The 13,690-nt window shown below is 44.1% G+C and overlaps 5 protein-coding genes across 5 annotated transcripts; 2 read left to right on the top strand and 3 right to left on the bottom strand.

The window, feature by feature from the left end:
- CCR75_001462 (uncharacterized protein) lies at nt 1–284 on the bottom strand (the record flags this gene model as incomplete). Its single annotated transcript, XM_067959565.1, is given in 3 exon segments — nt 1–111; nt 128–163; nt 246–284. 3 exon segments carry the CDS (start codon nt 282–284, stop codon nt 1–3), a joined length of 186 nt encoding a protein of 61 aa, XP_067823865.1.
- A 359-nt stretch (nt 285–643) lies between these two features.
- CCR75_001461 (uncharacterized protein) lies at nt 644–976 on the bottom strand (the record flags this gene model as incomplete). The annotated part of the gene is made up of 1 exon (XM_067959564.1): nt 644–976. The coding sequence occupies one exon, from the start codon at nt 974–976 to the stop codon at nt 644–646; it is 333 nt and encodes a 110-aa protein (XP_067823868.1).
- Nucleotides 977–6,786: 5,810 nt separating this feature from the next.
- On the top strand, nt 6,787–9,015 carry CCR75_001460 (uncharacterized protein; the record flags this gene model as incomplete). The annotated part of the gene is made up of 1 exon (XM_067959563.1): nt 6,787–9,015. The coding sequence occupies one exon, from the start codon at nt 6,787–6,789 to the stop codon at nt 9,013–9,015; it is 2,229 nt and encodes a 742-aa protein (XP_067823867.1).
- Nucleotides 9,016–9,162: 147 nt separating this feature from the next.
- Nucleotides 9,163–11,887, bottom strand: CCR75_001459 (uncharacterized protein; the record flags this gene model as incomplete). Its single annotated transcript, XM_067959562.1, has 2 exons — nt 9,163–10,933; nt 11,013–11,887. 2 exons carry the CDS (start codon nt 11,885–11,887, stop codon nt 9,163–9,165), a joined length of 2,646 nt encoding a protein of 881 aa, XP_067823716.1.
- A 176-nt stretch (nt 11,888–12,063) lies between these two features.
- On the top strand, nt 12,064–13,677 carry CCR75_001458 (uncharacterized protein; the record flags this gene model as incomplete). The annotated part of the gene is made up of 1 exon (XM_067959561.1): nt 12,064–13,677. The coding sequence occupies one exon, from the start codon at nt 12,064–12,066 to the stop codon at nt 13,675–13,677; it is 1,614 nt and encodes a 537-aa protein (XP_067823717.1).
- Between the last annotated feature and the right edge of the window lie 13 nt (nt 13,678–13,690).

The following is a 13,690-nucleotide window of genomic DNA, read 5'->3' as shown; positions in this document are numbered from 1 at the left end:
TCACAGTTTTTTCGCACTCAGCTTCTCGGCTCTTTTTCTATTATAAAAACGCTGCACTTTCGCCTTTTGCTTGTCGGTCGCGGCTGGAAAGTCAAATGCCCGATAGCTCCCCTTGCATATCATGCACCCTGTTTTTGACGGCGTGAAGATCCTTTTGGAGTAACTGTTAAAAAAATCAAACGAGATTCCAACTTTTTTTCGACGGTTCACTTTGGACGCTGTCCTTATCCCTTTTGCAGGCGCACCTCATTCTTCTTGCCTTTTACTACGTCACTTTGCTTCATTTCTGACTCCGTGAGGTGGTAATGCTGCTAGCGAGCGGCCCGCTCGAGTATCAGAGAATAAAGGGCCACATCATCTTCTTTGGCAGGACGATGTGTCAAGGGCACCAATTTCTCAACGTCTAACCGTAGCACGGATGGAAACAAAAGTGTCAATTCACAAATTGCTGCGGGTCTTCATTCGCTGCCGACCAGTAACACTGTTAGCACTACCACGACCCACCCATATCGACATCCCGTACTCATCGGCAAGCCGATCAAAATCCATAAAGTACTTTGATATCCAAGCTTCAACGTCTGAACCCTCATATTCATCTTCAGATGACTGGCGATTAGCTTCACCACGCCTGGTACATGATCGTTCATGATCGTCCCGCTTTGCGTTTGATCTCTGAGATTAAATGCTTCTCCGTTACATTAAACACGTCTATCTTAAACACATAATGAGCTGGAGGATGAATAATACGCATTTTAATAGAGCTCTTGACGCTTACGACGACGATTTCTTGGACTTCACCCGTCGTCGTGCATCGCTTCTCATTTTTTTCTTCATACTGCTGACGATCGCGCATGCATCGCACAAAGGTTGGCTGACTCCATGTTGCTAGCCAAGGTGCCTTAATTAACTCGAGAAAAGGCTGCGCTATCTTCATTTCGACGGCTTCGTCTTGGGCGCCAGTGCCGAATTTCGTCATCGACTTCGCAGTTGTAGCTAAAGTTAATTTTATAGCGTATTGCGCACTTAAAAGCAAATTGTGAAGTGCTAAATAGGAGTCTGGACCAAAACAATCAACCTCTCTACCGATTACCCTCGCTCTAAACCATCGACGATTCATATAGACTGCCTACATGTCAATGCCCACGAGCAATCAAAACGCCTTGCCAAGTCCAGTCCGCCCGATCGGTCGAAACCGACGCTGCTAACGACTGGAATTTTGGCGTCGAGACGCCACAGGAAGGCAGGGCTTGGAAGCATTCTGCCACCTTCGGAAATAAATTTTGAACGCTTTTTGATCAAAATGGGAGCTAAACTTCATTTATATTTCAATGAAATACCTTACCCTGGGTACTGACAAGCGTCATTCACCTAGATCAATGTTGAGGGAACATTTACTCTACTGTGTGCCACACAACATTAACATTTAACAACCAAAATGTAACTTGATGAGCGCAGTATTAAACTTTGTGGTTGTCTTCCGATTTCCCATAAGAAATGATTACCTGGAAGCACAGCATGTGGTTGACTTCTCGTCATGCGGTGGCTGCAGTGCATATAGACCAATTATCGTGGGCAAGCGAGACTTAAGCGCTGGTTGCGATTCCATATAAATTCTGTACAAATCATCTACAATGTCTTGTTTATATACCTTCGGCGTAGAAAATGATTAAAATCAGAAATGATAACGACAAAATTTTGCTCATTGAATAACTTGGCGATACGGTGCTAGTAAAGCAGCTTCTTAAACAGGATTTGCACATGCCACACATCATACATCGTAAATGATACAATCGTTGCATTTGAATGCTTAAAGTCAACGGGTCTTGGCCTTTTCATCAAGCTTCATTCTCTTTTACGACTTTTGGCAGCAGCCAAGGGCGATTTAAGGTGGAAACGCTTTCAAAAAGGAAAAATGAAAAGTAAATTATCAAAAAGCTAGAGCCTTAATTCGTCTCAAAGTACTACTCTAAGCCTGTCGATATCGATTCTACGATATCAGTAACAAAATGATGAGCTAATCTCATCGTCACATACAATTATGTAGTGTCTTCCTTGCCATTTGGTCATTTGTATCAGTGATCAACGACATTACCAATACCCCCTCGACTAGAAGTCTCTGCTCTTGGCTTTGTCCACTAGTGACTCGAAATCATTCGTCGAAATCGGTTAAGTCTGCCAGCTGTGACTTGGTTTCAGTATACTGTAGTTCCACAATCTTGTCTTTCACTTGTTCGCGTACAAAATGGTACCTGATGTCGATATGCTTCGCTCGACCTTGGTAGCCGTCATTCTTAGCGATAGCGATTGCACTAGTTGTCTTCATGGATCGTGATAGCGTAATTTATTTGCTTTTGTATCTCCTTGAGTTGACTTCTTGCCTTCAGCACCTCCTGTATAGACAAAGAAAAAGCCATATACTCCGCTTCTGCCGTGCTCAGTACCACGCTCTGCTGCATCTTCGACTTTAAAGCACAGGTGCGCCATTAATCATGACTATGTCTCCAGAATTTATCTGCGATTGCACTTGTTACTTGCCCAGTCCGCATCCGTGCACGCACTCAGCTGAAGATTGCCTGAAACTCCTTCATATCAAATTCCTTTGCTCTTCGTCGTCTTCAGATATCGCAAAACCCTCCGAACCGCTGCATTCCAGTGTTCTTCGTGCAAAAATTTCAAATGACGACTTAGCTGACATACTGCATACGCAATATTTGGTCTTGTGCCTGTTGCCACATACAACAGCGACCCCACTAACGACCGGTATGGTCGATTCTTCATTCTTGTGTCAATTTTGTCCATCTTGATCATCCGTTGCCCTTCAATACTTGGATTAGATACTGCTTTTTCATCAACTTGATTGAATTTCTCGACCATTCTTGATATACACGATCCTTGACTGATCTTCAGACGTCGATTGTCGCGCAGGTACTTAGCTTCGATTCCGAGAACGTATCGAACGCGCCCCCAAAATATTCACCTGAAAACGACTTGACAGTTGCGCTGCCACATCGTCCATCGCAGCAGAAGATTCAGCTCCAATTAGAAGGTCGTCCACATAAATTGCAGCGAAAATGGACGAGCCCTTGGTCTCTTTAACGAAGATGCATGAGTCTGTCGCACATGATGTAAATTCCATATCCACAAATACACACGAAATTGTCTTGTACCATGTTGCAGCCGCTTTTTTTGCCCATAAAGGCTGCGATTCAACTTGAGCACTTGATTAGATCCTACACGAACTCCTACAGGAGGGTATACATATACCTCTTCTTCAAAACGCCATATAGAAAAGTAGTGTCGACATCATATTGATGAATAAACATTCTCTTTTGACAGCACACCACCAAAAAACACTCGAATCGAGTTGTGGTTTACCACCGGTAAATATATTTCCATGTAATCAACTCCATACGTCTTTCTGTAGCCAAGTGCACCAAGACGTGCCTTGTATCGTTCAATTTCGCCTAATTCGTTTCGTTTGAGCACGAAAAACCACTTGGTTCCATCCACTTTCTGTCTTAGACACTGTGGTTGTACTGTCCAGGTGTTCTTCTCCTGCAATGCCTTGAGTTCAGCTTGGATGGCCTTGTACCAATCATCGCGATGAGGTGACTTGAGAGCTTCTTCGTATGTCGCTGGGGTCTCAAACGCTGCACATGCTTCTTCATACCCAATACGCTGTCTCTTTGTACCTCTTTCTTGACACTGTTCTGTTCCATGATCAAAATTCTCACCTGTACCACCTACTGCTACTAGCGCTTGAGATTGTCCGCTTTGCACCGATTTAAACGGACCCATCGAGGTTTCTTGAGATGTTTAAACACTTATTCGTCGACTTGGTCTAAACACCATTTGCCCTGGTCTTGACACTACTTCAACTGATTCTTGATCTTCTTCAATCATTGTCACATCATCAATCACAAACATGGGGTCTTCAACATTAGATCTTACGAGTCCATGCATCTCGTTGTTGCATCTCGATCGTAGAGCCATCGTTGTCGTTCGCGTATCTTGCACGTGACTTTCTTCATGTATATTGTGAGTGTCATTAAATACCATGTCCACGTCGTCCATACCTCTTGTCTGCTTAACTTCGATGAAAAAGAACGTCTTTATCATGAACAGCGCGAATTTCTTGGTCACTTAATCTGCTGTAATGTTGTACGAAGTGGTAGTCGCTCATCAAATTCGCCGCTCTCGTGCACGTCACCCTCTCAGCATATTCATCCCATTTACGAAAACCCTTGATTTGTTCCGGATAAGAATTCAGGAAATTACTATTTAAAGTAATTTCCTCCAAATATTATCTACCTTTTGGATAATATTAATTAGCAATCTATTATTGTTAATTTCATGTAACGATACACCCCGTTACACTGCCACTGTAACGGATTTTGAAGATAATTGTATGCTCGTAAAGGAGACTAATAAGGAGACTGGCTATGTATATTTGCTATCTACATGGATTGTGCACAAAGAAAAATTCATTCTTGTATGGACATAAAATTTAAATCATTTTTGGGAATGTAGCTGCATATTGCGTTGAAGGTGGACATGCAACTCTAAAAAATGGGCCGCAGTCTTAACGGGCGACTTGGCAACAGTTTTGAGAAATTAATACTAGCAGCACAACAGCAGCGTCAACGTATCAGTCAAGAAGTTGCATACGATCGTTTCCACATTGTCATCCGCCTCGGTGACAAATGTGAATAGAAAGATTTTCGCATCATGCGTTAAACGAAGTAAGCATAGCAACCTTTGGCATTCAGTTCCGTACAGCACAAGCAAATATATATGAACTGACCAAATTTTGCTTCCTGTAGGTTTTCAAGTAGTCTCAAAAGGCTTTATCAATGATCACTACACCAAATATAAATAAAACCTATACCCAATTCAGCTAAACAGTTAAAGTACAACGATGAGTAAACTGATTTTTTTTTACATACACCAGTAACCAAGAACAATACATCGAATGACCTTCTTGGTCATCTTGGTCCTCTTTGACTTGTCGACATGTGCATATCCCTTTAACCCAAAAACACACATCTCAGAGAGGTCAGGTTTCTTCCCGATAATAAACTCAGATGGAGTCGTAGTCGGGTGACTGACACATGGAACTAGGTTTGTCACATAGACTGCTATGTTCATCGCCTCAGCCCGCCAAATCTTGTCCAATAGCATATGCATGAGCAATCCTCTGGCGCGCTCAGTAAGTGTCCGGTTCATGCGTTCGGCGAATATGGTATCGTCGTTTGGTGCACGATACCGAATTTCGACACATAACAGAGAAACGTCTGTTGACGTATTCCGCTCCATTGTCGGAACTGATACACTTGATCTTCTTAGATAGTTAATTCTCCATAAGTGCTTTATACTCATTGAAGCGATCCGTCACTTCCGACTCATTTTCGATATAGTATGCAGCTATATATCTCGAAAATCATCGATAAATGTCACGACAAATCTTGATCCTCCTCAAAATTCATTTCCAAAGGGCCCATGACATCACATTGGTCCAACTCTTGATGCTTGTGTCCATATTTGTTGCATTGGTAACATCTTCCCGAGAAATTTTCATCTCTTAAACTTGATCTCCCTTCATGTCAGCGCGGTCCTTTCTTGTAATTGAAAGTATGCGTACTTTTCAGAACGACTTCCTGGTGCCTTGTCCTTGTGATTCCATCATACTCCCGTCTCAGCATTTGTTCTGCGTGAAATAGTGTCATGCTAGGCATGTTCTCAATTATCTTGACGATGGGTTCATAGGCTCTCGTTAGACTACCCAATAGGATGACCAAATGCTCCTCCGATGAGATCTCTTGTCCGACAGCTTGCATAGTCATACACAGCTCGTCAAATCTTAGGAAGTGGTCCATGATGCTTCGTCCCTTGGCCAACTTGAACTCATGTAGTTGCCGTCGCTGCTGCACACGATTGTGCATACTTTGTCGCAGAAAGAAAGTCTTCAGCATGTCCCACGCTTCTGCCGCTGTCTTCGCCGTTTGCACCATTGACTGAACATTTGTGCTCATCATTGTTGACACAAACGCGAAGGCCTTCATGTCGCTGACTTTCCAAGCTGACGCAGCTGCGTCTCCTTCTTCTGGTGCCTCCATAGCGTCTAGATGTTTTAGCAATTCCTTTTTTGCCAGGCTCATCCTCGCGTTGAACTCCCACACGAAGTAATTATCTTCGCGGAGAATGTCGCTCGCGTCAGGTATGGTAGGGCTCATAACCTTATGACTTTTGGCAGCAGACAAGGACGATTTTTTTGATGTGGAGACGCTTAAAAGAAGGAAAAATGAAAAGGAAATTATCATCTAGTTAGGTCCAAAGTTCGTCTCGTTGTACTACTCTAAGCCTGTCGATATCGATTCTACGATATCAGTAACAAAACGCTGAGTCGATCTCATCGTTACACACAATAGTGTAGTGTCGTCCTTGCCATCATAAATATTTTGCACGAAGTTTGAATTATTTTCTAATAAATTTATCAATTTATAATGTTAAAAATAAGTACAAAAAGCCCACTTTTTGATAATTCATTAGAAAATAAAATAAATATTTTTTATTTAAAAAATTGTTTCATATTTAAGAAATGTTTTGAAGTCATTAGTATCAGTAATCAACGACAGTACCAATACTCTTGCGTAGAAATTATCCTTTTTGTAAATATGTTCCACGTATCTTTTATTATTGTCCAAAATTTGAGATTTTTGCTAAAACCATGATTCATGAAAGAGAAGACGGTAATCCTTCCCTTTTCCGCGTATAAGCTGTCCAAATATGGGCAACAGCGACAGCAAGAGCAAGTTCCGCGAGAGCGTGTACAAGCTCAATAATGAAGTCATAAGCAGCAAGAACCTCGAATTCTGGGACAAGTTATGGCGCATTCCCACGGTGGCCGAGGAAATCTTCACACTCATTCAGCCCGACGACGTGCGGATGTTGCGCCACCAACAGCCCGAGAATCTCGGCACAATGCTTCGGCAGGCTGTATCGCAGATTGTACAGATTGTTGACACACCCGTGCCTAAATATTATCAACAAGCGCTTAATTGCGTGCGCGTATTAACGCGCTTGGTTCCATTTATCCTTGAAGAAGAGGTGGATGAGTTTGTCGAGCAGCTCTTTTGGAGTGTCGAGGGCGACGAAAGCGCGAAATCCGGCGACGAAGACGAAGAAACAAAAGACGTGACGTACGGCACTGATACATTGGCAAAGCAGCTTATTCATGCGATTATGGGACTCTTGTTCCTTCCCGAGTTTACCGTCTCGATTCACGCGTACAAAGGGTACGGAAACGAACGACGTAGTGTCACCCGTAGTGGTCACAGTACAACCGAAGGGTCATTAGTATACCCCTCACTACTGTGGCATTCGGGCGTGGGGTACCCCGATGCCAGTGTCGCGAATTCATCCACATTTGACCGTAATCGGAAAGAAGTCCTTGCGCTCTTACTCACGTGCTTCTCAAGCATTTTGTATCAAACAGCCGTGAAATGTAATCAATGGAAAGATCGATTCCTCGAAGTCGCAACAGCTCCGGATTGTCCATTTGCCCCGACGCTGTTTTATTCACTACTAAACATTATTGTTTCGTACGATCCTGTTGGGTGGGGTGTGCCCTATGCAGGTTCCATTGTGTCGGATGACCGGGAGTTGTTAGTCGATTTGTCGCTTCAAGTGCTTCTAGTGTTGCTAGATTTTGGCCAGACAACCGAGACGAATGTTGTGGCCACGCTCAAGCCACAAACAGGAGGCCTTACGCCTGGACTCAAGCCTCGCGCTTCGTCCATTCCCATGCGTGTATCGAATCCAATATTTGATGGCGTGTTGAATGGATACCGGCATTTACTGTCTTCCCTTCACCGTTCGGAGGATTTTCAGCTTCTTTTTGCCGGACTGGCCCGACTTTTGAATAATTATCATCAATCGATGAGCACATTGCTTCCGAATTCGATTAAACAGATTAAATGCTATCAAGAGCTTTTGGTGTTAGTATGGAAATTGTTGGATGAAAACACGGAATTTCTGCACTATGTGCTCAAGCGAGCTGATGTGAATCAACTCGTTGTGCCGCTGTTGTTTCTCATGTACGAAGGTCGTCAAGAACCCGCAAAAGTTGGAATGATTCACATTTGTACGTTTATTCTTCTTCTTCTAAGCGGGGAACGGGATTTTGGCGTCAATTTGAACAAACCATTTAATAATCACCTTCCATTGGATTTACCACCGTTTTCGGGCAACCACGCAGATCTATTGATTGTATGCTTGCACAAAGTCATTGTCACGGGCTACGAGAAGCTCAATTCCGTGTACAATTGCTTCCTTACGATCATTTGCAATATTTCGCCGTATTGCAAGAAACTTAATATGGTGTCAGCGGTGCGACTATTGCGTTTATTCAAGCTCTTTGCACAGCCACGGTATTTATTTGACAATGAAGCGAATCATCATCTTGTCTTTTTTCTATTGGAAACGTTTGATAATATCATTCAGTACCAATACGAAGGCAATCAACAAGTCGTGTACGCAATGATTCAAAATAAAAAGGTCTTTTACTTGCTCAATGATCTTCAGCTACCACCGATTCGGGCAGCAAGTGAAGGTCCAAAGATCGTCAAGAAGGAAGGCGAACAACCAAAAGAGCTTGAGAATGGTCACGAGATTGAATTTGTGCCAACAGTTGAGTGGCTTGCTGCGTGGAAAAAGAAACTTCCGTTATCAACGAGCCTTCGATTGCTTCAACACCTTATTCCTCAATTAGAAGAAGCGTGTCAGAAAGTGGGTGGGACCTTGGATGAAGATGCCATGCTCTACTTCTTGCGTACGACTACTATGGTAGGTTTACTCCCTGTGCCTCATCCAATTGTCATTCGAAAGTACCAGATCAATCAGTTTACGCACTTGTGGTTTACGACATTCACATGGGGCGTGATCTTTCTTCGGAACCAAGCGCTCCCTCTCTTTGACGGCGGTGCGATTACTCTTTTTACCATAAGCGTTTTATAACCTGAAGGACCAAAAGCAGGCTTCTTTCGCGAAACAGATCGACGTTGACAGCAATAAATACTTAATAAAAAAAAAGAGTGCTACCTTTAGAGCAGTGTGGGAGATTTTATTAATACATCTCGAATTTTCTCGGTCTCCTCTCTATCCTTATGGCATCGGTACGGATAGAAAATGAAGTAACAGCTTCTCCATCTTTTCTGCTCGTTGCGTTGCGTTTGTTTGCGCGACTTCGAGTTCGTAGGCATCTCGACGAAGACGTTCTTCAGGTGGTCCATTCTTGTTGGAAACCGGAAGCGTCGATTGATGATTCGAGCCGATACTGGACACTGTCGAAGCAGTAGACGAGTGTGAATTGGGTGGTGGATACTCATTAAGTGCTAAGACACGTCCAAGCTTAAAGTATTGCAAGTCTTTGCCATTGTGTAAAGTACAAGGAGACACGAGACATCGACTAAATACAAACGCCAGCTTGTCCGGAGACTGTTTATTGGACGCACTGTTTTTAATCACTTCACGAAGGAACGAAACGAGATAGAGTACGACGTTATAACGCACTGAAGACAAGCCATCGAGCAACGCACGGCATCCGTATGCCATGTTGCCATTGGTACTGGCAATTGCCAAGACGTTGTCTGGTACGACACTATGCTGAAGGGATTGAAGCCAACGTACGAGCAGCTCAGCCATCGAGTAGCCGCTATGGGGTGAGAATGGTGCCCCTGTATCAAGTGCTTCTCGAAGGTCGAGAATCTCAACTTTACTTCCTGCTTCGACAAACAAATTCTTCTCGAGCATTGAACATGTATAAATGTCATTGACCATTCGCCAGAGTTCCTTTGGTACCTTTAGTGCATCATTTGATAATATCGACGTGGTTGATATATTCTCTAATGGACGTGATGCTACCAATGAATTCGCATTGACGCCCGCGGCGCCACCGACCCAGACGCTAAAGACTGATGCTACTGGAGAGCGTGGGGCTGGAAACTTGGCGTATCGAATCGGTTCCGAGCACGATACGAGCTGTTCCAGAGAGCTTCCAAAGCACGATTTGGCATATTGCCCCGATACGACCAAGAAATAGTCACGTCCGTTCTCAACTCGCAAAATCATAGTATCGTCGAGCGTGTCTTGTCCACTTGTTAACGTATGCGCTACGCTTTGATCAACAAGAGCAGTGATACAAATGTCCATTTTCTCACGAGGTGGAATCATTCCAAACATTGGTGTCACCTTTAGCCATGGTTTACAAATTGTGACTTCATCAAGCTTTGGTACAAAACAAAAGTGGGCAACGACCACGCCACTGTTTTCAATTGTCACAACGATTGTTTGTTCGACTTCGTATTTCAGCTCGGTGAACGCAAAGACGCCACCGCTTGGAATTGTCCCGCTGTCTTCTAGTAATCGCACTTTCGGCATGTTTTCATTCTCCCACTTATCCAATTGCATCATAATATCCCGCATGACATCGTTCTTTTTACTCTCAACTTGGTCATTCACTTGAATTTCAAAAAAAGCATGCACAGGCTTATGGTCGGATAAATTTAATGCTGGCACGGACGTATAGCTCCATAACTTTACATCACGAGGATGTTTTGCTCGCCACAATATACGATCACACCATGCAGGGGCACGTAATTTCTTCTCCGGACGTTTTTCATATTCCGATGTGCCAGCTTGAAACTTGTACGTTGGTGGAAACGTTAGTGGCCCTTCTTCAAATCCTTGTAAAACTTTTCCAGCTCGACGCTCTTTCGTAAGCTGATCATGTTGCACGAGCTCATGCAATGATTGTTTACTTTCAGCTAATCGAAAGACTTCGTCCGTTAATAAAGTATCTTGAATCCGATAGTTCAAATCACCAATCCAAAAGACAAAATCATGATTTAAAATCGACGGTGATCCGTTCCAAAACCTGTTATAACACATATACAAATTGGCCTTAGCAATAAAATAGTGACACCTATTTTGCGCGAGTAATTCTTCAAAAACACCTGGTATCGTGCATTGGTGTCGCCCCTCCTTCGTCCCCCATTTCTTCAAATTGAATTTTATTCAAAACATTTAAATAATCCGCATTCCTTCCAGCAACATTATCACGATGGGCAGCCAAGTGAGCACATACAAAGCAGAGGGTACTGCTGTAGAACTTAACGCGCACAGCCGCGCCTCCTTTATTACCCATGACGCCCATGATCCCAACGCCCGCAGTGGCGCCCTTTATCTCCTTCACATGGTCCCAATGGTCCATTCGGACGAATACGAGCACAAGAATGCCCACGAGGTGCTTCTCCATGACAATTCGATACTGTCCTAACGTCTCGGAAGCTCCAGTACAGGCTGCGGAGACACCAACGTAGTGATTCAATGCTGTCAGCACAGTCTCTTTCCACGCTGCACTACGCTGGACTGTTAATGCGCTATTTACTACCACATTAACAGCATTTAGATCTACAATCTCTTGAAATCCTAACACTACGAGATCCGGCGGGTCCTTTGAACTATCGGCTCGTAAAGGCTGCAGCCATTGAACAATTTTTGATGCTTCTGCGGGAATGAGCGGTTTCTTGGCATTGACATTCCATGTCCCTACCACAACACGTGTTGTACGTAGTTCTGTGTATGCATCCCGACGCAGTAGCAGCTGCTGCTGGATCCAATCTTCGCGAATAATGTCCATCACAACAGGGTTATAGTACTTGCCATTCACAGACTGGGAAGCTGTTGAAGACGCTGTAGAACCGGGTGGCGAGCCCACGGATTCAAGTTTGCAGATGCTGTTGCAAGCTGGAGGACCCAGCGATGAAGCCATTGCAACAGGAGACGACGGAAGCACTGCTGTGCTGGATCCAAGTCCACGCGCAGCCATTTTCACATGAAGCGGTTTTGAACCGTAACGTCTCGTGAAAAGAGTTATGTCGTAACGTAACTGAGTCGGTTATGTAACCTTTTTGTCAACTTTAGTGAAGACGTTTCTCAGAAAGAATTTTGTCTTTTTCTTTAACGCTTTACTACAATACTTAAGCAAAGACGTCGGCAGTGGCGATGGAGGGCCGCAACGGCAAGTGGGTGAACGTGGACTACACGAACCGAATCATGGAAGAGTCAGGGGCGCTACCTCCTGATGGAGCATTTTTAGCTTCGAATGTACCAAACAGCGGGCACGAGAATCTCACGTCGTTCCGACCTCCTTCCTCTCGTCCTCTGTCATCTTCGACCTCGGCTTCGAGTAATCCCCCATCTAGTAATATTCAAGTCGCTGTGAGTGAACCTGTAAAGCAAGGCGAGGGCATGAATTCCTACATCTCGTACAAGATTAGTACCACAACGACACGGCCACAGTTTGTCAAGAGCTCCTTCTCCGTCGTACGTCGGTATAGTGACTTTGTCTGGATTCACGGTCATTTAAATGCACTCTTTCCCGGGGTGGTCGTACCTCCTTTGCCGGAAAAACTCCTGGTTGGACGCTTTTCGCCAGAATTTATTGAAAGCCGACGCCGCGCATTGCAATTATTTCTCCATCGGTGTTGTCTTCATCCAGAATTGCAGCATAGCGAGCACCTTACGACATTCTTAGAAGCCAGTGAAGACCAGCTCCAAGCTTTTCGTAAAGACCCACGGCATGCAGCGCCCAATGCTCAGCGGGGTGTTTTGTTTCAATGGATTGACGAGACCGTCAATACGATCTCATCTACTTTAATTCCACCGACTACAAACTTACCCAAGACACCTGCGGATCTTGAAATTGAAGACATGATGGCATATATTGAAAGCCTTGAACCGATTACTATGGGGTTACATAAGCACGCGCATGGGTTAACGAAACGAGCTCGGGAGATTGCGGATGGATTGTTTGAATTGGGCGTGTCGTTCACGTTATTGGGCAAGTCGGAAGATAATGTATCGTTACAAGAAGGATTGAATCAGATTGGGCATTGCTCGGATACGTTATCGATCTTGGCAGCAGAACATGCGGAGCGGGAAGCACTTCACTTTGAGGAACCGATTTTTGATTATATTCGATTGGTTGGGGCAGTCAAAGCGGCTTTACAGAAGCGAAATGAGTTACGTTGTGCGTATGGCAATGCCGTCACGCACTTTGAAGCACAGAAAACAATGTTGACGAAAATATTGCAACAAAATGGTCATCAAGGAATGTTGGATGAAAAGGACCTTGTTGTTGAAAAAGATGTTCAAAAGGCACAAGAAGCGATGGAACGTGCAAAATTGGAAGATGAGATCGTCACGGAGCGCGTGCTTCGAGAAGTTGAGAGGTTTAAACGTGCGAAATTGGCCGATTTTAAGCTGATTATCCTCGATTATATTCAAATCCAGATTGAATATAGCAAACGAGTCGAGGATGAGTGGCAAAAGGTGATTCCGAAACTTGCAAGAATTCAAGTGGAGAATGAAAAGTCCGAGTCTGTGACTCCCGGGATGGAAGCTTCTACGAATGGTGCTTTTCACCAACAAGACGCACGTGTAGGCTCTTGTGGACCAATGATTCATGAGGACTATATTCCATCAAATCAACAGGTCACCGAGAGTTTTTCTGACTTGACTTTAATGGATCACGACCGACGTGGGGAGGATTTGTATCAGCGATCGCCTTATGGTTCTCGGCCATTAGAAGACTCGAACTCGGACGTGGCAATTTAGGAAACTTGTTCAT

Source organism: Bremia lactucae, linkage group LG19 (genome assembly GCF_004359215.1).
Source record: "Bremia lactucae strain SF5 linkage group LG19, whole genome shotgun sequence".
Lineage (NCBI taxonomy): Eukaryota > Oomycota > Peronosporomycetes > Peronosporales > Peronosporaceae > Bremia > Bremia lactucae.
Note: the sequence above shows the minus strand (reverse complement) of the source record. Positions and strands in the feature narration are given on the sequence as shown.